This window comes from Gorilla gorilla, chromosome 14, assembly GCF_029281585.2.
Source record: "Gorilla gorilla gorilla isolate KB3781 chromosome 14, NHGRI_mGorGor1-v2.1_pri, whole genome shotgun sequence".
Classification (NCBI taxonomy): domain Eukaryota; kingdom Metazoa; phylum Chordata; class Mammalia; order Primates; family Hominidae; genus Gorilla; species Gorilla gorilla.
In genome coordinates, this window is record NC_073238.2 from 108543404 (window position 1) to 108568776 (window position 25373).

General features: G+C 36.4%; 1 protein-coding gene across 2 annotated transcripts in view; it reads left to right on the plus strand.

Annotated features, from left to right (window-relative positions):
* The window catches only part of GPC6 (glypican 6), a 1199462-nt gene that overhangs the window by 604315 nt on the left and 569774 nt on the right, over nt 1-25373 (plus strand). For both annotated transcript variants that reach the window (XM_055360577.2, XM_004054645.5), the window contains one exon: nt 9996-10387. In XM_055360577.2, coding sequence (XP_055216552.2) covers nt 9996-10387 — 392 coding nt within the window. The remainder of the gene's footprint in view (nt 1-9995; nt 10388-25373) is intronic.

A 25373-nucleotide genomic window follows, 5' to 3' on the forward strand; every position in this document is an offset into this window, starting at 1 on the left:
TATTGATTATTTTTAATGAACATTCATGGTTGTATACTGATGACTTTTCATTAAAAATTTCTTCATGGAAAAGTTTATTAGATTAGACACATTGGAAAAACATAAACTGGTGATGTACAATTGACCTGAATAATGCATTAAAATGCATTATTATATTCTTGATTTACTTGACTTACTGGAGTATTGCCCTAGAACTCTTGTTTCTACTTATATATAATTTAAGTAAATTTAATTTATAATGTTTAAGAGTTTCCAATACACATTGAGAGTAGTATAATACAAAGTGATCCTTGGATTAAATATTGTGAACATTTTTGAATTATGTATTATAGTATTTTTAACAGCCAATATACTTACGATTTTCTGAAAATAATTCTCCTTCTTTTGTGATGAACACTACATTTTGTTGCAGGGCCTTTGATAGTTTTTGTAAGATGTTAAAAGATAGTTTAAATTTCTATTTTTATTAATTTTCATAAATGGAAATTTAAAAAAAAAGGAAATTGTAATAACAGTAGTTTTTCTTAACCCGGTATCAAAGTAGGGTTTTTTTTTTATTCTTCTTTTTCATCTCTATACTCTTTTAAATGTCAGAGTTACTGTGAGATTTTTTAAGTCTCCTGGGACTCATTAGACTACAGCCTTAGAAAAATTTAGGAGTGTCTCACTTTAAAATCACTAAATTCACCTGAATCCTCCAAATCATTTACATGATTTAAGGAGTTACTTTTAGGTTTTAGCTACCATGCAAAGGAATATAAAGAGATGAGTGCATTGTGGAGTTTTCAGAGCACATTTTAACATATGAAAATAATGAAAGAAAAGGAACTTTTATTCTACTGTTTATGAGAGAGTTGGCAGACTAATAATTAAACTGTCGTCCTGACTACACGAATTTAAAGGCATGATATGTTTTGTTGAATTAATTTATCTTTGAATGTCTCACTTAAGATTTTGACCTGCCATGCTAAGGACTGGCAAAATTTTTTGGTAAAGGACTAGATATTAAATACTTTTGTCATTTTATACCACAGAAAGTCTCTGTGATATATCATCTTTTGTTGTTGGTTTTTTTCTTTGTATTCAAACAGAAAAATGTGAAAACCATTCTTAGCTCACAGGACTTAAAATAGGTTGCTAACTAGAAGCAACCCCTTCTTGAAACTGTTACGGTATTTCGTAAAGTATGTTCTCTGAAACACTTGTTTTCAAGTTATTTAATAATGTTATGGGGATGAGGGTCCTGAAGAGGAAATAGGCCTGGAAAATACTCATATAGGAAAGGTAAGCAGATTCTCTGCTGGGGACGTTCATTACTAGAAGCATTGTCCTGGGTGCTGAACCTCTCCAGGAGCCTGGGATGCACAGTTCAGGCGCACAGTCTCTTCATGGGCTGGTCAAATGTACCTCGAGAAGCACAAATTTAGGACATCGGGATTTTTAAGTGTTGCAATTATAATCATTTGCAACCACAGTACTCAACTGTAAATAACATCCTTTATTAGAACTCCATTTTGGAAGTGGAAACATATCTTTTCTGTATTATATTTGGACAATCACATCTCACAGTAGATGTACTATGTGATCAGCTTTTTTTGTTCTTCCTCAGTTTCTCTAACTTGTCTTTCCATTGAGATTGCTGAACAAAGTCAGGGCCCCCTGTCTATGAGTCTCCTTGGTTGAAACAAATAACATTAATAGCTCTTATTTTAAGGATACTCATTTCCTTAAAGGATAACTATTATAGAGAGTTTTAACAAAATGTTAAGACTTACAACTGAATTATAAATTTAAGCATGTTATCTAACATGAAAATATGATTTCTATGTAATTTGTCAGGGATATGTGAATGTATTCACATATAAGTATAATTGTTATATGTATATACATATATACATAATAATATGTATACACATAATATGATATACATAAAGTACATAATATTTTACATAAAATACATAATATGATATACATAAAATGATTTACACAATATTGTCTGTATATACAAATATCACATATATACATATATGTATATACATATTATGAATTAATTATGATTTACACAATATTTTCTAGGTGTACAAATATCATAAAATGAGGCACCATTTTGGCCATTTTAACTATCCTTTTGTAAACCAGTCACTGTTCTATACACTGTAGTGATAATCCCAGGTTCTGTGTTTGATTTTCTTCTAGCAGAAGCCCCCCCTTTTAGGAAAATATACCAATCCCAGAGGTTTGAGCATGCTCTCCAGGCTCGGTTATCTGTATTAACTACTTAATATTAATGGGACAATAATCACACATGAAAACTATTATTATTATTTTATTACACTTTACGTTCTGAGGTACATGTGCAGAATATGCAGGTTTGTTACATAGGTATACATGTGCCATGGTGGTTTCCTGCACCCATCAACCCATCACCTACATTAGGTATTTCTCCTAATGCTATCCCTCCCCTAGACCCCACCCCCCGACAAGCCCCAGTGTGTGATGTTCCTCTCCCCGTGTCCATGTGTTCTCATTGTACAACTCCCACTTATGAGTGTGAACATGCAGTGTTTGGTTTTCTGCTTTTGTGTTAGTTTGCTAAGAATGATGGTTTCCAGCTTCATCCATGTCCTGCAAAGAACATGAACTCATCCTTTTTTATGGATCCATAGTATTCCATGGTGTATAAGTGCCACATTTTCTTTATTATTATTATTATTATTATTATTATTATTATTATTATTATTTTCTTTGAGATGGAGTCTCGCTCTGTCACCCAGGCTGGAGTGCAGTGGCATGATCTCGGCTGCCTGCAACCTCTGCCTCCTGGGTTCAAGCAATTCTCTTGCTTCAGCCTCCTGAGGAGATGGGACTACGGGTGCCCGCCACCACACCTGGCTAATTTTTTGTGTTTTTAGTAGAGACAGGGTTTCACCGTGTTAGCCAGGACGGTCTCGATCTCCTGGCCTCATGATCCGCCTGCCTTGGCCTTTCAAAGTGCTGGGATTACAGGCATGAGCCACCATGCCTGGCCGAAAATTACTTTTATAAATAATGTAGGTATGACTTTAGAATGCATTTTGCAATTTATATTTAAATATGAATTTATCCACTGTCCTAAGAGTTTATAATGCTTCCCATTAATTATTCATATCATGGTCTGAAAATTTGACTACAAAGCCACCCTGCTGTCTTGTTCTTTCCTAGAACTGTTTCTATCATCGTTTTGGATCTCTGGGTTGCATTCTGGTTCTATTGATCTAGGGCAACTCACTTAACATTTTGAGCCTCAGCTTTCTTATCTGCAAACTAGATAAACTAATAACTGATTGCCATGCAAGTATGTAAAGCCTGTAATAAAATATCTGATGCCCATTAGAAGTCAGGCAACATCTTAGGTACTATCTCTACTTTTACTTGAAATTAGCATCATTCACTGTTTCAAATCCACTTTTGTCTCCAGTTAAAGTTTGGTATCTTTACTTTTCTCCTAAAATATAATGAAGACAAATGGAAATGATGAAGATGTTCTATTGCCATATTACTGGCATTTTTAATTAGTTTGTGTATATGGAGGGGAGGGACATTTACTTGAGGGTTAAAAATTTGGTTCTAATAACCTCTCAAACAGGAAAGATGTGGATTCCTACTACGAGATCACTTTGAAATTACATAAGCTTTTGTTAAGTCCTGGGAGTAATTAGTTGAGTAAATAATAATACTTATAATAAACTTAATTTATAAAAACATACACCTACACACATTCAGAGCAAAGGAAAGTGTGAATTATGAGATGCAGAAGTGGCAAATCCCAAAGGAATTATTGCTTAAAGCAATATTGTCTTTTAATAATCATAGATTTTTATTTCTCCCTTTTAAAATAAACTGTAATTTAAAAAATATCTTCATATAATTTCAACCTCAAAATCTAAAAAATACATTCAAAGAATCTGCTTTTTACACAAAAAAATGCAAGTGATGTTTAAGAAAAAAATACTGAGACAATGTAATATCTATTGGAAATAGTTCTTTTCCTTTTTCCCTTATATAACTGCTTTTTAAAAAAACTGTATGAATGAGGAAATAAAGGATGCCATAGTCTTGCATATTAAAAACAACACTTGAGCAAAGCCTCAATGTGAGTTTATTCAATACAGCAGATGACTTATTGAGTGGAAGAAGGCTTTATGTGTGAGACTGCAATGTGTGAGACTCAAAAGTGGTTTGGGAATTAACTCTAATGTAGCATGCTGGGCATTGCTTAAATGTAGTATGTGAGTGAATGTGAGTGCAATCAGCTTGGTGAGATAATGCACTATGAAGTCATGTCCCAGCAGGGACAGAACAGCAGAAGCAATCATTAAGCCAGGCAAAGAATGGCTCAGGACAGGCAGAGTTTGGAGAGAAAGTCAAGCTCTGGCAGAGCGATATTGATAGCCAACATTTTTTTTTTAAACAAAGGCACAATATTTTATGCGTAGGTACACATGAACTTGGAGCATGGGGGGTTATACATGAATATTTATATGTGTATAAATGTATAAGAATTTGCAAGATGACAAGAGGGCAAATCAGTTATGTCCTGTTCTAAGATGTGGTTTGTGGGATCTTTCTTTCTCTGAGGCGGGCCCACAAAATCATCACTATCAAAGAGAAGTCCAGAACCAAAGGAGTCAGGATGTATTTCACTGGATGGTCATGTTCATCCATCGATCTACTCATTCATTCACTATTCACCACTTTTTAAGGCACTATCTTGTAACAGGCACCATACATGGAAATGGCAGTATTGACTACCGAGAATCTTACTGTGAATACAATCTATATTTCAGTTCCTTCCATTTAAGACACAGCACCTCAAATTTGTATTACAAACAAATCATGGGGTTGATGAGATGAGGTTTAGAAATAGGCTGGCGTTTTCTCTGAATATTTTTAATGTTCTATTAGCAGACCTTGGAATCTATCAGTAGAAGGGTGGCTCTCAGCAGGTGGGGGTAAGGAAGGGAGTGAGAGTGGTCTTGTCCCCAAGAGGACATTTGATAATGTTTGATGACATTTTGGTTGTGACTACTCAGAGAAGGATGTGCCACTGGCATCTAAAAGGTAGAGGCCAGGCATGCTACTTAATAATTTATAATATATAGCACAGTGCTCCCCAAACCCCTGCCCAAAGAAAGAATTATCCAGCTCAAAATGTGCACAGTGCTGAAGTTGACACCTGAGATAGACTAGGGTCATCTACTGCTCAATAGCACACAAGCTGCAGCTTGCAAAGGACACCGCCTCATGTGGCAAGGACAGACGTCCTGAGCAATGTCCGTCTTTACTCTACTTACTTTCAAGGTCCCAGCCTCTGGGAAGTGGGAAGAGATAGGCCATTTGGGACCACGTTTTCCCTCCCTCACAGTCTAATGCAGAAGAGGATAAATGGCACTGTGGGTCTCCCTTCATTAATGCTCCTCATTAGCTCAGCATTTTCCTGCAGATTATATCAGGCTGTTACATAAGCAAGATGCCTTTTGAAAGGAGAAATGATCTCAAAAGATATATCTGAAAGCTGACACATGTGTGTGGAATGAGAAAGAATACTCCTCATTTCACCTTGAGAAAGGCAGGAGGGAAGGCAGGCTGGTAAGTTTATTGAGTGTCTATGGATCACAACCCTTATAGGATGTCAGCTTTCATCTTTTATTTTTTTATTTTATTCTTTTCTTTTTTTTTTGAGATGGATCTTGCTCTGTCCCCCAGGCTGAAGTGCAGCAGCAGGATCTCAGCTCACTGCAACCTCCGCTTCCTGGGTTCAAGTGATTCTCCTGCCTCAGCCTCCTGAGTAGCTGGGACTACAGGTGCCCGCCACCATGCCCGGCTAATTTTGTATTTTTAATAGAGACGGGGTTTCACCAGGTTGTCCAGGCTGGTCTCGAACTCCTGACCTCAGGTGATCTGCCCACCTCGGCCTCCCAAAGTGCTGAGATTACAGGCATGAGCCACTGCACCTGGCCGGTTGTCAGCTTTCAGAACCAGTTTATCCTCCATGTCAGCCCCTCCTATGGAGCATTCCTTACCCACAGCTTGGCTGGGCTGACCAAACTGATTTAGCATACTGTTGTTGAGGGAGAGTAGAAACAAAGAGATTAGCAGATAACTACACAAACATACACAATTGCATACACGTGTGTGTATTTCTGGGTTTAAGGAAGGAAACAGCATACCTGCTTCCCACAGTAGGACAAGTACTATAATCTCGACTGACTAATGACCAAAGCTTTTCACTCCTTGGGTTCCGAAAGGATATAGATTCACACCACCATGCTGTAACATTCATTTTAAACAAGTTTTTAATAGGAAATGTCTCTGAGAGCATGAAAAAAAAATAGGAAAAGGATGTTATATAGTACTTAATCCAATCCTGTACCTAATCCAGCACAGAACATGTTTATCTATGTAGTGTTAACAAGACATTTCTGAGTTGAATGGGAAAAGCTTTTGCTGTGTGATGTAGACTGTAGAGAGCCTCTTGTCTGCCTTTTTCCTTTTTCTGTGCTTCCCCTTGTCCCGGTGTGCCATCTTACCTTTCAGTCCATTTATTTGGAGGCTTCATTTGGAGCCTTTCTCAGTTATCCTTAGGGTACCTCTTGGTTCCTTGGGGTTGGTTTCTGCCCCTTAAGAGGTCTCTCCAAGTGATCAGGCCACATCACACAGACCTTCTTTTTGCTTTTGCAACAGTGGTGGTTTTTATCTACAAGACTGTTCTCCCACTTGAGACAATCTGCCCTGAAGCAAACAGATGTTTGCAGTGAGATCTCCCCTCTAGATGAATAAAATCTTCCCAGAGGCTAATGCTGCCTAGGAAAGGTTTTTTTGTGCACCTATGAAGCGTAACTGAGCCCTGAGCAATCACCTTTGATGTATATTTTGTGATTGAGGAAGAAGAAAAAATCAAATAGCATTTCTTTCTGCCAAACTGTTTTTTGCAGATAAAAATTTTTGTTGACTGAAGACTTTATCCAACGTGTGCTTTGTCCTCTTCCATTTAAAAGAGTTCAGTTGAGATTGCTTTTTCTTATATTGTCCTTGAATTTTGTTCTCTCTGATGTTGCTTGTACATGATACTTCATCAGTAAAATGGATCACATAACTGTCTTCTAAATCTCCATCTTGTTTGGTTTGCTGAGAAACAATTTTCATCCAAGCATAAAGTAATTTGTTCAAAGAGTCAGATTTCAAAAGGTGGACGTCTACAGTCATGGTGAAAATGAAATGAGTACCCTTATTTTTGGAGGACATTAGCTTTGCCTCAGTACCTTGGATCTCCATTATTCATAAGATCTTAGATCAATGTGCCTTGAGGTAGCAACATTTGTCATAATTGGCTGATACATTAGCATCTTTCAATACCAAATATTAACTTTGACTATGAGATCAGTAAACCATATAATGATTTTTAACAAGAAATAATAATAACTTGATTTTGAGGATCAGTGAAGCTAATAGAAAACTTTTGAGACGATGACATACTCTTAGACAACAATGTAAGCTTGGAATCTAAGGAAATGTTATTTGAGCCATATTTATTGAAATGTGATAACTTGGTTTCTATACTCAATCACAAATACTAATTTAAACTTAAGAAAAACAAACCACAAGACATAGTGAGTGGGCAATCTTGTTTGAACCATTCACTTTCAAAGTAGGCATATCTCAATATTCAGAGTCCTCATATCAGCAGAAGAAAAAATAAAAAAAGCTGAAGGAGGTGTTACCCTCAGTAAAAGAGAAAATGATATTTTTATTCCTAAGACAAACATTTATTTCTCAAGACTTTGGAGAACAATGAGTATCAGAGAATTTTTTTTTCTTCTCTCTTTTTTTTAAAGCTCTTTGCAAATCCAGACCACACTATTGATTACTGACTATTCATTGCTGAAGGCAGTACTCTGTATTCAATAAATTAAGCTTTAATTCCTAAGTCCAACAAAATAATTGACCTCAAAAAGAATATAAATGAATAGGCTGTCCAGAGCTCATGATTAGAATCCACTTTCCAGTCTCATTATATTAGTATTTTTCAATTCAGTGATTTTCCCATTCTTTTTTATCTTCTTTCACAATCTGTTATGCCTTCCACCCTGTTCCTGTATCAGCAAGGCCAAGCTACTTTCATTCTTGGTTTCCAGATCGGAAGGTTTAACTTATGATATTCTCATACTTTTATATTAATAATTTAATATAGTTTCCATTTTAGGACAAACTAGATAACTAGCATTTTTGAAAAAAGTATGAAATTCTCTTGATTTCCTAAAATGATAAGCAACATCAGCATACAGCATATATAAATATTTTGATAAATTTATGCTTCTCAATTTTGCAAATTTCGCCCTATCTGCTTCAATAGTCATTTTCTTTACCGAATCCTTAAAGATTCAGAGAGACTTAATAATATTTAACTTTATTTTACATTTAGTAAAAATAAAAACCATTTGGTGACCTGGACAAAATTACACAGTATTTATAATCCCACAGTTTTTGCTGCCACTGTAGCAACAGAATGTCTATTTAAAAAAATATATATTTCATAGAAAGGAGGTAAACAAATGAAAAGTACTTTCATTGCTGCTTTGGTCTGATTTGAAAACAAATATAAAACATTTATCATTATTATAGACACCATTTAATTATCAAGACAATGGTTTGATTGTATATTAATCAGAACCGAAGTGGCTAAACCAAGCACTTCTTCAGCCAACTTCTAAGAATGCCCAAGTAGCTTCCATGGAATTAATGGAGAGGTGTTTGTCACTATTTCCTTTCTGTATCTTAGCAGAGAATACCCAGAACCCCAGAAAGGAGAATAGTCCTTTTAAAAAATTCCTGGAGCTTTTGAAGTATGCAGGACTTGATTTGTCCCTGCATTTCTGAGAAGGGGCATAGTTTCAGGGAATAAACGGGGACTATGAAGAAGTAAAGCAGAATCATTTTACTCTTGGGAACTTAGATTGATAACCTCAGAAGCATTATCTTTCCTTAGCTCTTTCCCCACCCCAATTTATAATCTCTAAATGAGATAAAACTTGAACTTGCTCTACCCAAGCTTATTTGTGCAAAAGGATAGGTGCCCTACACACACAAAGTGTGTCTTGAGGGAGACTAGCATGAGGGCCAGTGAGGCTAATAATACCCAATGGCTTTAATTTCTGTCTTATTTTTTTGCATCCTATAAGGGATCCTAGTAACACTCAAGCGCTGTTGCAAAGTGGAAGAATTGAATTATTGGTGTGCACTTTTTCATTTAGAACCTCATAACCAGAAAGTCCAATTGTCAATATTTTATTCAAGTTCTATAACATGATGGTTTATATTTGTAATGATAATCCAAGATACTTTAAGGCTTTCTGACTCATTATGGCCACCTAAATTATGCTCATTATAGCTTTATTATGAAGTGAATTTAATTGCATTATGAATATCTGAACATTGCTAATTGATTGCTATATATAGAAACTAGAAAGAGTCTAAAATATGACATTAATTTGAACATCTCATTTATGGACTATTTCAAATAAAAGCAATTTAATGGAATTTAGTGTTAGGACAAATTTATAAATAAACTGAAGCAAATGTGTTTGTCATTATGTAAACAACAATACTCTGCACGTTATATTTGCAATATATTTTGATTTGAGTTTGTATCAAACCATAGGATTATTTAAAATTTAACAAGAAATGATTAAAGAATTGAGCTATTTTGGAGGAGGATTACATGGTAGACTCCTAATGTTAATGGAAATCATGGGGTATTCTGTTTTGAGTTGTACAAGGTCATAGATGTAGGTCAAATCCCATTTAAAATATGTTTTTTATCTGTCCGTTAACACCTTAATCACAGGATATGTTTTTCCATGAAAATGTCAATTAAAAGCAGTTGTACTTAAGGTAAGTAGGTGCCTTGGGCTTTCTAGATTTCATTAATTTATGACTTCTTTCTGTTTTATCTGCAGAATTTTTCCGAGAGCTCCTGGAGAATGCAGAAAAGTCACTAAATGATATGTTTGTACGGACCTATGGCATGCTGTACATGCAGAATTCAGAAGTCTTCCAGGACCTCTTCACAGAGCTGAAAAGGTACTACACTGGGGGTAATGTGAATCTGGAGGAAATGCTCAATGACTTTTGGGCTCGGCTCCTGGAACGGATGTTTCAGCTGATAAACCCTCAGTATCACTTCAGTGAAGACTACCTGGAATGTGTGAGCAAATACACTGACCAGCTCAAGCCATTTGGAGACGTGCCCCGGAAACTGAAGATTCAGGTTACCCGCGCCTTCATTGCTGCCAGGACCTTTGTCCAGGGGTTGACTGTGGGCAGAGAAGTTGCAAACCGAGTTTCCAAGGTAATTGAAAACGTGCTTTCTTTCTCATTGGTGTTCCTTGTTTATTCTGTTTTTAAAACCAATGTTTACAAAAAAAAAAAAATCAAGGTAAAAATTCTTAATTGGTGGTCCTTGCTCTTAGAGAAATCGGTTAAATATCAAAGCATAATTCTGGCTTTCTTTTCCTTGCATTGTGTGAGAGAGAACAGGATTTTAAGCCATTCTATGTGGTTTGAAAATTAATGTTAATACTTATCAGCATAGTATAGCAGAGAAGCTTTTAGTACCAATGGTGCAAAAGCAGGCACGTTGCAACTATGATCATTTGATATTTCTGATCAGGGTTTTAAGGATGATAAATACTCATGAAAGAATCCATTCAGAGGTTATAATCCTCTAGGGAGTCAAGATGACAGTCTTCATGGACCTGCGAATGGAGACAAGTTATTGTTCAGGACATTAGCACCTGGCATTTCTTCTTTTTCAACACGTGTCAATGTGGCCAAATTCCTTCATGGTAAAAGAAGAGCCCTTTGCTGACACCTGTATTACTGGATTAGGAAGGACTAATGAATACCAAGTATAGATTCTCCTAGAGAATTTCTTTTGTTACCCCTTATCTTTGTAATTTCATACCATGCATTGCCTTGGGCTTATGAATAAGATCCATCATTAATCTACTTTTGGGCCTTTCTTGAAGATAACATCTCTATACCTTGGATATAAGGGATAATTCTACATTCCACTACTTAAACATTGAATATTTCCTGTGTAGAGGATATCTGCTTTTGTTTAAGTTCTTTCTTGACATTTAAGGCACTTGTGAGGTCAGTCCTCCAAATAAAATGAAAGACTATTACTTAAAGAAGTAAAGTTAAAAATAATACGTAACAGGAATCTGGTATTATGTCACTCCAAGAAGGTGTATTTGTATAAGGATTATTCCCAAACACTACTTTTCTATTGGAGGGCTGTGCCAAAGAGCCACAGTATTTTTCATAACTATTGGTACTGTCCTGCAATGCTTCTTTTTTTTTTTTTTTTGACACTTTGGTCTCCTCAATATTTACATCCTAGCATAAAGATTGTGTGTACCCTTACAAATGTTTCTCTATTGCACTGTCAGTAAAATCCGTAATAGCCCATTTTAAATTGTTAATTTCCTAAACATTTATTTGAGCATACAGAAAGATTATTTCTAGGAAGGCGCTGAAGGAAATAATTACAAGGGCTTATTTATCAATATAAAGGGCATATGATTCTAATGTTTAAAATAATATCTTTGCCAGGCGCGGTGGCTCACGTCTGTAATCCCAGCACTTTGGGAGGTCGAGGCGGGCAGATCTCGAGGGCAGGAGATCGAGACCATCCTGGCTAACATGGTGAAACCCCATCTCTACTAAAAATACAAAAAAATAGCCAGGCGTGGTGGTGGGCGCCTGTAGTCCCAGCTACTCGGGAGGCTGAGGCAGGAGAATGGCATGAACCTGGGAGGCGGGGCTTGCAGTGAGCTGAGATCGAGCCACTGCACTCCAGCCTGGGTGACAGAGCAAGACTCCAACTCAAAAAAATAAAAAATAAAATAAATAAAAAATAAAAAATATATATAAATAAAATGTCTTTACATTGAATCTCAACAATGTTTTAGATACCAAAGAAACTAGAGCCCCAAAAATGAATTTATAAGGAATTAGCTAGGTAGAATACCAAGAGGAAATATCATCACCTGAGGACTGTCAGTAAAATATGAGTAAGTATAGAAAATAAATATGCATTCCATATTTTCTTGAGTAGATGCATTTTGTTGTAAAATAAGTGTAAATTAATTTAATAAGTTAAACTCAATAATAGGATTAGTCACAGAGGCTGCAAGCTGAAGCTTTTGATTTTGCTGAAGGATAAACATGTAGCCAGCCTTTGAGAAATATGAATTAAGAAATTCAAAGTATGGATGGATATATTCCTGATTATGTGTATTTATTCTAATTGAGTGTTAATAATGTTTAGATGTGTGTATTATGATCTGGCCAGTTTCCAGTGAGATAACAGAATATTTTCTAGTAAAGTGTCTACAAAGCCATGAGGGAGGCTGCTGCTGGCTATCCCTCCTGTTTTTCAGTGAGTGTCATTCACAACTGCCTAGAGATGGTGTCTCCCCTTGGTCACTCTCTGACTGCCTCAACTGAGGTCTTTGTTGACCAAAGTCTAACACGCTCTTCCTTCTGGTGAAGGATGACCTCATGAGCCGACCATCAGTAGAGTATGAACTTTTTCTCTAGAAGTGGTGAGAAATGTATTTTCCAACACTGTATTCTCTCTCCCACTGATCCCTTCAGGACCACCATTCTTGTGCAGAACAATTGCTGTGGGCATGGAATATAGTTTGTAGGTCATTTAACCATGGAAAGTTAACTGTTCCTTGCAGATATTGGCTTGTTTGACCTGAGTTTCATCATCATCTCTAATCAGTTAAAATTATAAGCCCCATCCTGACATTTGCGCACTGCCTTTTGGAGATGGGTAGAGAGATAGAAAGATGGATGGATGGATGGGTAGATAGATAGATGAGAGAGAGAGAGAGAGAGAGGGAGAGAGAGAGATGATATATGTATATATAGCCTTGGTTTGAAAGAAGCTAAGCAATGTTTTTGTGAATAATTTGTCTCAGGAATTTAAGTATTTTACCAATGAACTTCCTCACCTAATGATTACAAGATGGTCTAGAGCCGACTAAACTAGCAATTTGTGATCTACTGGTACTATGATGATTTTCAGCACCCAAGGTATTTTTGTAATAAGAATAAAATATCACAAAGACTAAATACATTAAGAAGAGAAGCAAGAATTGTGTTTGAGGTTTAAGCCCTTCATAAACCTGAAGCCTCTTTATGGTCTATTAATTGAGTGATTTAGAGTTGGAGAAATGATGACAGAAGAGTTAGAAAACTCAAAGCAAAATTCCCAAATGGAGATCAACAAACTAGCTTATCTCCTGCATCCTGATTTGAGTGATGTTTTTTTTTTCTCTTCAGTTTCTCTCTACATTTATGGTGACTTCTTAATCTTGAAAGACATCATGAATATCTTCTAATTAATTGCTTTGACTGGAAAATTTAGCTGTTTGGCAGAACACAGCAGTTTGACACAAATGTTTTGACATAATGTTCAGAACGTTATTGGGAAATTTCTTACCAGAAAAATGGAGGTCTAAATTGTAAGCATCAACAGAATTATTTTTAAAACTTCTGCTTGCCATCTTATGGATACAAACAGTCTTTTTCTAGCCTTCGGATGGGGCCAGTTTATTTTAAGTAACTGTAACTCCAGGTCTGACTCTTAGAAGCACCATGTGTGACTCTCAGAAGCACCATGTGATTCTTAGTGAATATCTGTAGTCAGCCAGCCAGGATTCATTTTCTGTGTGAATAACCATTCTGAGCATGTCAAGTGTTGATGAGAGGTGGAATATCAGGAACCTCCATGCATTGCTGGTGGAATTATCAATTGATGTGCTCACTTTAGATAATAATCTGAAAATACCTGTATTGTTGAAGATGTACCTATTCTAAAACTTCAATTTCATCCGGATAAACTGTTACATGTGCATACAATTAGACGTGTAGAGGAGTGTTTGTGGCAGGATCTTTTACAATGACATAGAAAGTAGAAACGTCACAAATGGCCCATCTGCCTAAACGGTGATCTCTTCACATCATGAAATTTTCCAGAGCATAGAAAGTGCTCATGAATGAGTTACAGAAACCTCATTCTGAGAGATAAACATCAAATCATCTAAAATACATACATTTTTATGAAGTTCAAAAGTGTAAAACTAAGCAATACATTGTTTAGGAATAAAATATATGTAGTAAAACTCCAAAGAAATTTCAAAGAATGATAAAAAAAATCAGATGGTGGTTACCTCTGGATATGCAGTTTGGAGGTAAGATGAAGGAGGGATACGTAGAGATTTCTAAAGTTATCAATAACATACTATTTCTTAAGCCAGGTGCTTGAGGAGTGTGTGTGTGTGTGTGTGTGTGTGTGTGTATGTGTGCATGCATGTATGTGCAAGCATGCATACATGAATGTATTGTGTAAAGCTTTTTTAATGAAATAAATTAAGATGTAGAAAGACTTTACCATTGTCCATCTCTGTTTCTACCTGTGTAACTACAATTGAGTCCCTGAGCTACCCTCAGTTGTTTGTAGTACTAACTACTGTTCATGGACCTGCTAGCAAGTCAGTTTCCATGTTCCATATTGTGCTAAGTGATGTCAGAAAGGCATGGAAGGAAGAGCTCTAAAATGAAGAAAAAAATAAATTTTGATAATGTGGTCACCTTGACAGAATGGATTCAGACTATTTTTTAGCACTGTCCCTTTATTAAAATACCACCGTCATTCCCTTATCTTCCACCACTAGTGAGTGGAAACATGGATACCAGCCATCACTCTGAAGGCTTGTCACACATTGTGAGGAAGAGAGAGGGCTTCATAAAGAGATATTAACAGATTGTCTGCTTAAACCAGTCTTTATTAATTATAAAGGCAGATGTGGAAATGACTATAGTGTCTTCACTAGTCCATCATGATGCCATTTACACTAAGAAGACATGACTTTAAAGTGACTTCTGGCATGGCATGGTGTCTCATACTTGTAATTCTAGCACTTGAGGAGGCCGAGGCAGGTAGACAGCTTGAGCTCAAGAGTTCAAGACCCAGCCTAGGCAACATGGTAAAATCCTATCTCTACAAAAGATACAAAAATTAGCCAGTCATGGTGGCATGCACCTGTAGTTCCAGCTATTTGAGAGGCTGCAGTGGGAGAGTGGCTTGAGCCTAGGAGGTGGAGGTCGTAGTGAGCCGAGATCATGCCACTGCACTTCAGCCTGGGCAACAGAGCCAGACCCTGTCTCAAAAAAAATGACTTCTGGCCGGGCGCAGGGCTCACACCTGTAATTTGAGCACTTTGGGAGGCCGAGACAGGCAGATTACCTGAGGTCAGGAGTTTGAGACCAGCCTGACCAACATGGAGAAACCCTGTCTCTACTAAAAATACAAAATTAGCCAGGTGTGGTGGCACATGCCTGTAATCCCAGCTACCCGGGAGGCTGAAGGAGAATCGCTTGAACCCAGGAGGCAGAGGTTGCAGTGAGCCAAGATGACGCCATTGCACTCCAGCCTGGCCAACAAGAGCAAAACTCCTTCTAAAAAAATAAATAAATAAATAAATTTAAAAATTTTTAAGAAGTGACTTCTATGAGTAAACGCTGTAAATTGTGTCAAGAGCAATCATTTCAACTTTGCAAGTCATCTCATTGATTTATTACAGACAAATGGGGGAGGTAGTAGAGCTGGGATCCATATAACTTGAACTATTGACAAATACTGTCAACTATCTCTCTATCAAAAATCTTTCTTCCTGTGGCTCATGACTTTGAAAAGGAAGTCTGACTTTTAGTCTTTAGTAAAACTGGAATATTTTCATCAATAGATACCCACCTATGTCTGCTACGTAGACTGATGTTTTTGCTCGAAGAGCCTCTTAAATGGTTCATTCCCAACTAAACAGCTTTGCATTAATGTGTGCCTAGAAAGCAACAGACGAAGTCAACTTTCAATAAATGTGGTTGATGCACTATAAGGAAAAATGTTATTACCAAATTTAATGAAATAGAGGTTATCAAATGCCTCTGTTTAAAGTATTCTCTGATCACAATGGAAAACCATTCTGAAGAATTTACCATGGATTCAATTTACAAGAGAAATTGTATTCTATTTAGCTGTTTGCTTTCGAGAAAGAATTGAGAATACAAAGATCACCTGTTGTCATTATCACCTGAGTTACTTGTTTTGTTCCTTCTGTGGTGGTTTTTGGATTGGAGTTAATTTTTGGGGGGGCATTCCAGAAATGAACACAATCACAAAAAGGCCTTAGGTGAATGAAAGTTTTTTTATAGTTCATTTGTGATTAGTATATTTACTTCTGTAACTGATTATTTTTCAATGTAGATTACTTCAATAATATACAGTGTTATGAATAATTGGCAAACCTTTTGAAATTATCAATGATGTTTCTATGCTTACAACTTTTAAATCAGCATAAATAATCTGTGACTGCTGTCTTATGATGGTATTTCGAGTATTATATTATATTTAGAAAGTACTTTGCACTTGATAGATAAATAATTTCATAATAAAAATAGTAAGAAATTGATATTGGGACTAGGAACCATAATAACAAAAATAGATTATTAAGATAAATCATTAAAAATGCATGAATCTTACCATGGTTCAGATACTGTGCTAAGCACTAGAAATTACAAGAGTATAAGAAAGTCCAGGTGTCCGTAGAAGAAAAGAACATTTTCCCCTCTAGAACAGCATATGGAATGTATCACAGTTGAGTCTCCAGTAGTAAGAAAGTTTCACTTTGATTAAAACAATTTGATTATATTGATTGAAACAATTTAAATTTTTCTCATTAATTTTAAGTAATCTTGCAAAATGTATAGCCTAGGTATATAAATATGGAAGATTGTTAAGAAGAGAGTATAAACCAAGGAAAATGAAGCTATCTATTTCCAATGAATTAAAGGCTATTTGTGTAATCTTGTTCTTTTGTAGCTTGTGTATGTTTCCAGTAACCTATGTCTGAGTTATATTACTTCATGGTAAAATTATACTATGTATAGGAAGTCAGTTAAAACAACCACCTGTCTCTCCACTGAATCTGATTTTGAAGTTTTATTCATATTGAAAGAAGTTAGGGATTCCATAACCCTATCTAAATGTACCATGGCTAGAAAAACTTGTTTGGAACCACAGTCCTAATAACTATATTGTACCTATCGAATATAAACTTCTGTCTTCTACAGTCTGAGATAGGTGGTTATGATAATCCAACCTTCATCTGACCCAAATGTTAACTCTTGTAAAAACAGAGCCACTATAGAGATTTAGCTCAGTCCTGATCAGTGAACATTTGTTCTTTGTATTTTGTATGTCAAGTACTGTCGGTTAACTTCCTGAGACATGAAGACTAAGCAGGTTACAGCATTTGCAAGTCGTAATTAGGAAGAGTGAAACAGAAGCAAATAATGTCAATATATAATGAATACATATTCATTTATGTATATGAACATTATTTATGTAATGAACATTTATTATGCAATAAATGCTTTGGGAACTGAGAGGAGAGGCACCTAGCTTAATTTGGCAGGAGGAGTCGCAAGTAAACTTTCCTTGAACCATGTGTTAAAGGTTGCATAGGTGTTGGGCAGGTGATGAGGGCACCTAGCATAGTGAAGGACATTTTAGGCAGAGGCAGTAATAGAGCAGAAGTGTAGAGGTGTGAAACCGAATGATGTGTGCAGGGAGCTACAAGCATGTTATCCTTGAGCCATAAAGTACAAAGCAATGATTTGCAGGAGACAAGGATAGAGACCTTAACTGAACCCTTGAATGAAAACCATCTATTTCACTAATGGTTTTGTTTGTCTATTCTGCCTGCATAATTTAAAAAAATTTCTGTGGATAGAAGCATTCCAGTACTTTCAAGGGACAGACATGGGCTGAGCACCTACTATGTGCCAGGCACTTCTCTATAAGAAACAGAGGGAAAAACAATGAATGGCATTGTCCTTGAGGGATTCACAGTCTATCACAAAGAGAGACACTATGAAAAGTCCAAGTGTAGTGTAATTAATCAGGGTGACAGACATATGGATAAAATACTATATGAACCAAAGGAAATACATGTTTCCCTTTACCTTGGGAAATGGGAGCAGACATCTTAGAGTAGGGAATCATCAGATGTGGACTTAAAGAATGAATAGCATCTCACAGAGGGAAAAAAGAGGTATGGCTTTCTTGCCAAGGGCCCAGCATGTGCAAAGGCATAAATCATGAAATGTTATGGTTGTTTGGAAATGAGGCCAGGAAGTAGATTTGAACCATATCATTTGGGCATATTATTTTTAAGTTAAGGAATTTGAAGAGCATCACATGCGCTGTGGACCACCAGCTAAGATTCTTTAAAAGACAAATATGTAATTGGTTATTTTTTCACTTAAGAAAGATGGGCAGGGAGCTGATAAACTGGCTGAAAGGAGACACACTGATGGCAGGTGCTGGGATGGGAAGCTGTTGCAATTAACCAGACAAGGGGTGATGAGAGCTGAGTCAAAGCATGGAGCAGATTGGGGAGCACATCTGGAAAGACCGCAGAGACTCTCCAGCTCAACAGCCACGATGCATGGTTTAGGGCCCTGTCCCCAGAGTCAGGGATGGAACCGTTTAGGAACAGTTGTCTGCCTGCTGACTGATTTGAATATCACCAACATATAAATGTTTGTTGGCAAAGGATAGCAACATTTATCTAGAGAAAGAAGAATCAGGATCATATGAAATGTCAGAGACTGTGCACTTTTAAAGAGAGTTCTGAAAACAAAGACAAATGATGAGAACCAGCAAAGCACGCCCTCCTGAAAGTAAAGGGAGAGAGAATTCAAGAAATAGACTAATCAATAGCATCAACTGTGGCAGATAGTTAAGTGGAAAGGGCAGAGAAAACAGACCTTAGGATCTGGCCATTAGGATGTTAATGACTTTAGCAAGCGCAGGTTGAGTTGAGTGGTTTAATTGGTTGGGAAGTTAACTCATCTTCCCCTACACATTCTAGAACAAGGTGTGCAAAGCTTGGTTCGTGGACTGGTGCATGTTCATAAATAGGCTGTTACTGTTTTGCCACAAGATACATACCAAAATTGAAAGTTAAAAAAAAATCTTTACATCAATTTCACATTGCTCTGACACCATCAATGGGACTTTTCTTGGGATGTTGAATTTGCATGGTGAGGCTCCTATGTGTGAGCGGCATATTAGTTGTACTCAATAGGATCAGGTATCAGGTCATGATATATTGGTTTTTAATTCTGTTTATGTGGCGTATCACATTTATTCTGAATGTAAACTGTGGCTTATCACCATTTACACTGCTGTGTAAACTTTGCACAGTAGTCACATCGTCACCACTTACACATGTACAAGTGAGGAGGGTAGCCAAGGTATGTGATACCATGAGCCCAACTTGAAAGTTTGGAGGATTTCTCTTTTATTGTCCCGTCTTCAGAGATTCAATGTTATGAGGATGTTCCCTGGTGCAATATCAGCGCACTATAGAGGTTTCTGAGCCAAGATCTTGCATATGTTAAACCATCCCTGCATCCTTGATATGAAACCCACTTGAGCATGGTGGGTTATTTTTTTGATATGTTGTTGGATTCGGTTAGCTAGTATTTAGTTAAGGATTTAAGCATCTATATTCATCGAGGATATCAGTCCGTAGTTTTCTTTTTGGGTTGTGTCCTTTCCTGGTTTTGGTATTAGGGTGATGCTGGCTTCATAGAATGAATTAGGGAGGGTTCCTTCTTTCTCCATCTTGTGGAATAGTGTCAGAAGGATTGGTACCAATTCTTTGATATCTGGTAGAATTCTGCTATGAATCTGTCTGGTCCTGTACTTTTTTTGTGGGTAATTTTAAAATTACCATTTCAATCTCACTGCTTGTTATTGAAGCTGGGTCTTTGAAAAGATCAATAAAATCGATAGAGTATTAGCAAGATTGACCAAGCAAAGAAGAAAGAAAATCCGAATAACCACACTAAGAAATGAAACAGGAGATATTACAACTGACACCACTGAAATACAAAAGATCATTCAAGGATACTATGAACACATTTACGCACATAAACTAGAAAACCTGGAAGAGATGGATAAATTCCTGGAAAATACAGCCCTCTTAGCTTAAATCAGGAAGAATTAGATACCCTGAACAGGTCGTGATATATTGGGAAAAATCAATCAACCAAAGATTGTTCAGATAATTTGAACCCCAAACAGATAATTTGAAATGTACTATTCTAGAATAATGCTAAAAACAGGAAAATAATGAACATATTTTGATTGATTTTGTTGATATGTTTGGGTTTACCTTTCCTGTGTTCAGCTCCTCTTTACCTATTTTTGTACCTTCCTACCCTAGAAGTTTTTCCCAGGGGTGTATTCTGGGTATTTACAACCATGATGAGCTTTCAGAAAACTCATTATGATTGGCATGTCTACTGTTTGCCTATCCCCCTCAAATACAAGAACTTCCCTGGGACCATGGAAAATATGTGCAACAAACAGACGAGACGTCTTTGTTACTAATAGGAAACATCCACGGGTGAAATATGCCAATTAAAGTACAGCACAAATAAAAAAGACCCAAGGATAAAACACTAGTGCTATAACTCAGGGAATGCTGCTTGTAAAACAGCTTTATGAAGAAAAACAAACCTGACGTTTATCCCAGTCTCAATGCTGCCCATTTTTGGACATTTATCTCTGAATGCAATTATGCTCTTCCTATGAGAGGGTTCTGTGAAACAAGGTTTGCACAGCAGGCACACTGTAATCACTTACACATATACAAGTGAGGAGGGTAGGCAAGGTGTGTGATACCATGGGCCCAACTTGAAAGTTTGGAGGATTTCTCTTTTATTGTCCCATCTTCAGAGATTCAATGTTACAACGACATTCCCTGGTGCAATATCAGCGCACTATAGAGGTTTATGAGCCAAGATACACATCAAAAAGAATTTTAATAAAGCTTGACAGATATATTGCCTTAATAGTGCTGACATAGTGAAGCGGGACTTATGTAGGGAATACGACATCCTAACATTTTAAAAAATGAGATATTAGGTCACACAGATATTTGTAAGAAAGAGGGGGGTATGTTATTACATTTTATAGATTTCCTCCATTGTTATCTTTGTCATTGCAAGCAAGGGTTATTCCTTTGCATCTATTTGCATTATACCTCTTCATCCTCATGAGTGATATTCAGCACCAACAAAATGGGTCAATCTCAGATACTTAGAATATAGTAATCATACCAAACAATGTTGAAACTCTACATTTTTTGTGTCTAAATCAAATAACCAAGAGTGAAAATGGACAGTTCAGAGTGTCAGTAATAGGATAATGGTGACTCTACCATTCAGACGTAAGTAAAACTATAGCCGAAATCAGTAGATACTGCAAGTTAACATCAAATGACCCTTAAGTGGCTTGCATACACAGAATTTTTTAATTCATTTTTGCCCTTGCAGGAACATGCTGCATGTCAAAAATGCCACTGTCATATTTAATACTGAACAGAGAACAGTGGATTTTATATGGAAATTTTAACCTTTTCAGATTGTAGTGTCTGAAGAAGTGAGGAAAATCAACTTTTCTATGTTAATTTTGTATAGAATTTTGGCAATCAAAAAGTACATTCATTGAATATTTTAAACTTTCATAAATACATTAATTACGGAAACATTATGCGTACTATTTTTATAGTAGGTACAAATACAAGTCTTTTCATAGAGAAATACATTCATTTATAAATAATGGATTTTAAAATTTTCATTTGCTCTTGGCTTTCTAAAAACACGTTCTGTTACTAAAAATGTATCAAGACATAAGGAAATATTTATTTCATTGTTTTTTAATGAAAATGGACAACATTTAGTAAGAAGTACACAATTTTATAACGCTTTAAAAATTAGCAGAGAACCAAGCACTTTGCAAAAGTCTTTGTTCTTTCCATCTTAGAATTTGTTGCACAAATCAGAGGCTCGGCCAAGGAGAATTCAACTGTGCTTGCAATAAAGCATTTTATTGGAAAGACAAACCTTATGATATTCTACGGCATCGGTAGAGAGAAGATAACTATATAAAATATTTATGCCCCATTTTCCATAAAATATCAAAAATATCTATTTTGGAATGGAGAAAAAAGTACCCTGACATTTTTGGCTAGGATGGAAGATAGAATCCAGATTGAAAGTCTTTTTTATTTATGCAGATTTTTTTTCAGTGTTAGTGTGATAGTACTTTCCCAACAATGGTCTGTTATCCTAAATATTTAACAAATTGTAAAACCTTTCACTCCCAACTGTCCAAGACTTCCCTCTTGATTGCTTGTGTTTGTCACTTGGGTTGTGATTTTGCAGTAGAGAACTGGAGAAATGAAATAATATTATGAATCACCCTAGCCAAATAGACATTTATATCCTTCAAATTACTGAGGAAATTTAAGTTGTTGCTCCAGCTTAAATCACCAGGATATTTATTTTTTGTTGGTGGTAAGAAAAATAAATCACCAGGATATTTATTTTTTGTTGGTGGTAAGAAAAATAATTTTAAGTATCTTCATATATTTTTTTCTGATCCTAAAATCAATACGTGTGTTCATCTGAATTTTTTTGAAGAAGCAGAAAAGTACAAAGAAGAAAATAAAATATTCTAAATTCTCCATACCCAGAGATAATTAAATGTCAAAAGTTTTTATTTCTAATATATCTCTAATATGATTTTATATTGCAAAATTATGTGAGCTGTTTGATATTAAATTCTACTTTTATTATTTTAACATCACATGCATTTCCCCACCTCGATGGCACTTCTTTTTTTTTTTTTTTAGTACTCCTGTATCTTAAAAATTTTCTTTTGCAACCTAAGAGATTTGTTTGCTGCCGATATATCTGAGTATCTCTTACAAAAAAATAATTCCCTAAACAGCCTTACCTAGAAAATAAAAGAGTTGGCTCGCATCGTTTGTTTGCGTGTGTGGGTGTACATGTGTGTGCATGTTTAGCCTGACTCACTTTTCACTCTGAATTCCAAGGTACATGGGAGCTCCGTAGCTCTCTTATCATGTATTTAACTGCTGGAATTTACTGATCACTTTATACCTACTCCACATAGTTCCATAACTTAGAAACAGTTTTCATTCAAAAGGGAAAAGAAAGGATGGGTATATAAAGGGGAGATAAGGAATGAGGCTGACAAAAAAATGTTTGGTAGAAATCCATGAACAATACTTTCCATTGGGCCCCAAATCTGAATCTATGTCAGATTAAAAACTGGTGGACCTTCGTCCAAACTGGCCCAGTTACATAAAAAACATAATTTATTTGGCATGAGCTCTTTAGGATTTCAAGCAATGTTTTTAAATTGGGCGGATTGACATAAAATATGGATTTCTACAGTTTCTTGGAAGATACAACAACCCTGAGCTGGCAATTGCATAGCAAAGATCAGCTGGAGTTAATTAGTCTTTAGACTGAGCTTTTTTTTGCCTTAGCATCCATGTTCAGTTTAACGCAGGTCTGAACACTCCTGGAGTTGGCCTGATCCTGTATTCAGTGCTAGTTGCCATTTAGCTCAGTGCTTAGCTCCTTTGTTCATAATAAATAAATATTTTTCTGTACCTATTTTTTAACCAAAAGTGAAAAAGTGTAATCCAAATAAGCCATGTGTCAAGAAAAATAATGCTTCAAAAATAATGCTTTTTTTTGTTTTGTTTTGGAAGTACACAATATGTTAAATATTTAATATACAAATAGCATCTATGGTTAAAGAACACATTCAGTGAACTTCACTCACAGTTATTGTTCATCTCCCTAGCCTGTGAACTTGCAAAGTCTCCTTTAAGCTTTATATTGGCCATCATTTGGTGTAAACACTGTTTCTTTTTTTTAAGACAGAGTCTCGCTCTGTCACCTGGCTGGAGTGCAATACCACGATCTCAGCTCACTGCAAACTTCACTTCCTGCGTTCAAGGGATTCTCCTGCCTTAGCCTCCTGAGTAGTTGGGACTACAGGCATGCACCACCATGCCCAGCTAATTTTTGTATTTTTAGTAGAGACGGGGTTTCACCATGTTGGCCAGGATGGTCTCGATCTCTTGACCTCATGATCCGCCCACCTCAGCCTCCCAAAGTGTTGGAATTACAGGCATGAGCCATCACGCCTGGCCGGTAAACACTATTTCTTAATTAAATGAAAGTAAACCAAAAGCTAAGAAGAAAACTCTACTATTTCTGATGTTGGGACCAGGGAAGAATCCTCCCTTCCGTTAATGCCCTCAAAAACATCCTCATAATATATACAACTAGACATTGAAGCCAAAATGTACCAAAATGTATAGCAAGCACAGGCTTAGAATTGTTCCTATTTTATGTCATTATAATATCATCACCATTATGAAAATTCTCTTCCTGTTCAATGTAATGCAAGCTAACAAATGATTACTTGCCAGCCACTATGCTAAGTACTTTTTACACCTTGCCATTTAGCCCTTACATTAAACCTATGAGATAGGTATGGTTATCATTCCACTTATTATATAAGAAACCTAAAGCAGAATGACACAGAGCCTATGCTGTAATATTCCACACTGCTTCACACACAGTTGAATTTTTGGTCTCTAAATACAGCAACCTAATACAAAACTCCTTGGTCTATGGTAGTGCTATTCGACAGGAATATGATGGGAGCCACATATATAATTTGAAATTTTCAGGCTGGGCACGGTGGCTCACACCTGTAATCCCAGCACTTTGGGAGGCCGAGGCAGGTGGATCACCTGAGGTCAGGAGTTTGAGACCAGTCTGGCCAACATGGTGAAACCTGTTACTTAAAGTACAAAAAAATTAGCCAGGCATGGTGGTGGGCACCTGTAATCCCAGCTACTCGGGAGACTGAGGCAGAAGAATCACTTGAACCGGGGAGACGGAGGTTGCAGTGAGCTGAGATTGCGCCATTGCACTCCAGCCTCAAATTTTGGTGTGTATTTTGTGCTTATAGCACATTTGGGGTTGGACTAGCCACATTTCACATACTGAAGAACAGCTTGTGGCTATAGCTAAGGAATTAGTGTGGAGATAATGTTTTAATACATTATTCTCATATTTAAGATAAGAAAATTTAAAATATCTCCCTAGGAAGCCTAAACTCTTGTGGATGATTATTCATACACTTTCTGTTTATTTCATGATTATTCATACACAAGGAAAATGGAGAAATATTCTGTCTTTTCATAATGCATTTTTGTCTGTAATTGGAACTCTAACATAAGTAACATAGACACTTTATTGAGGGATTTGTTCTTGCCATTGCCTCA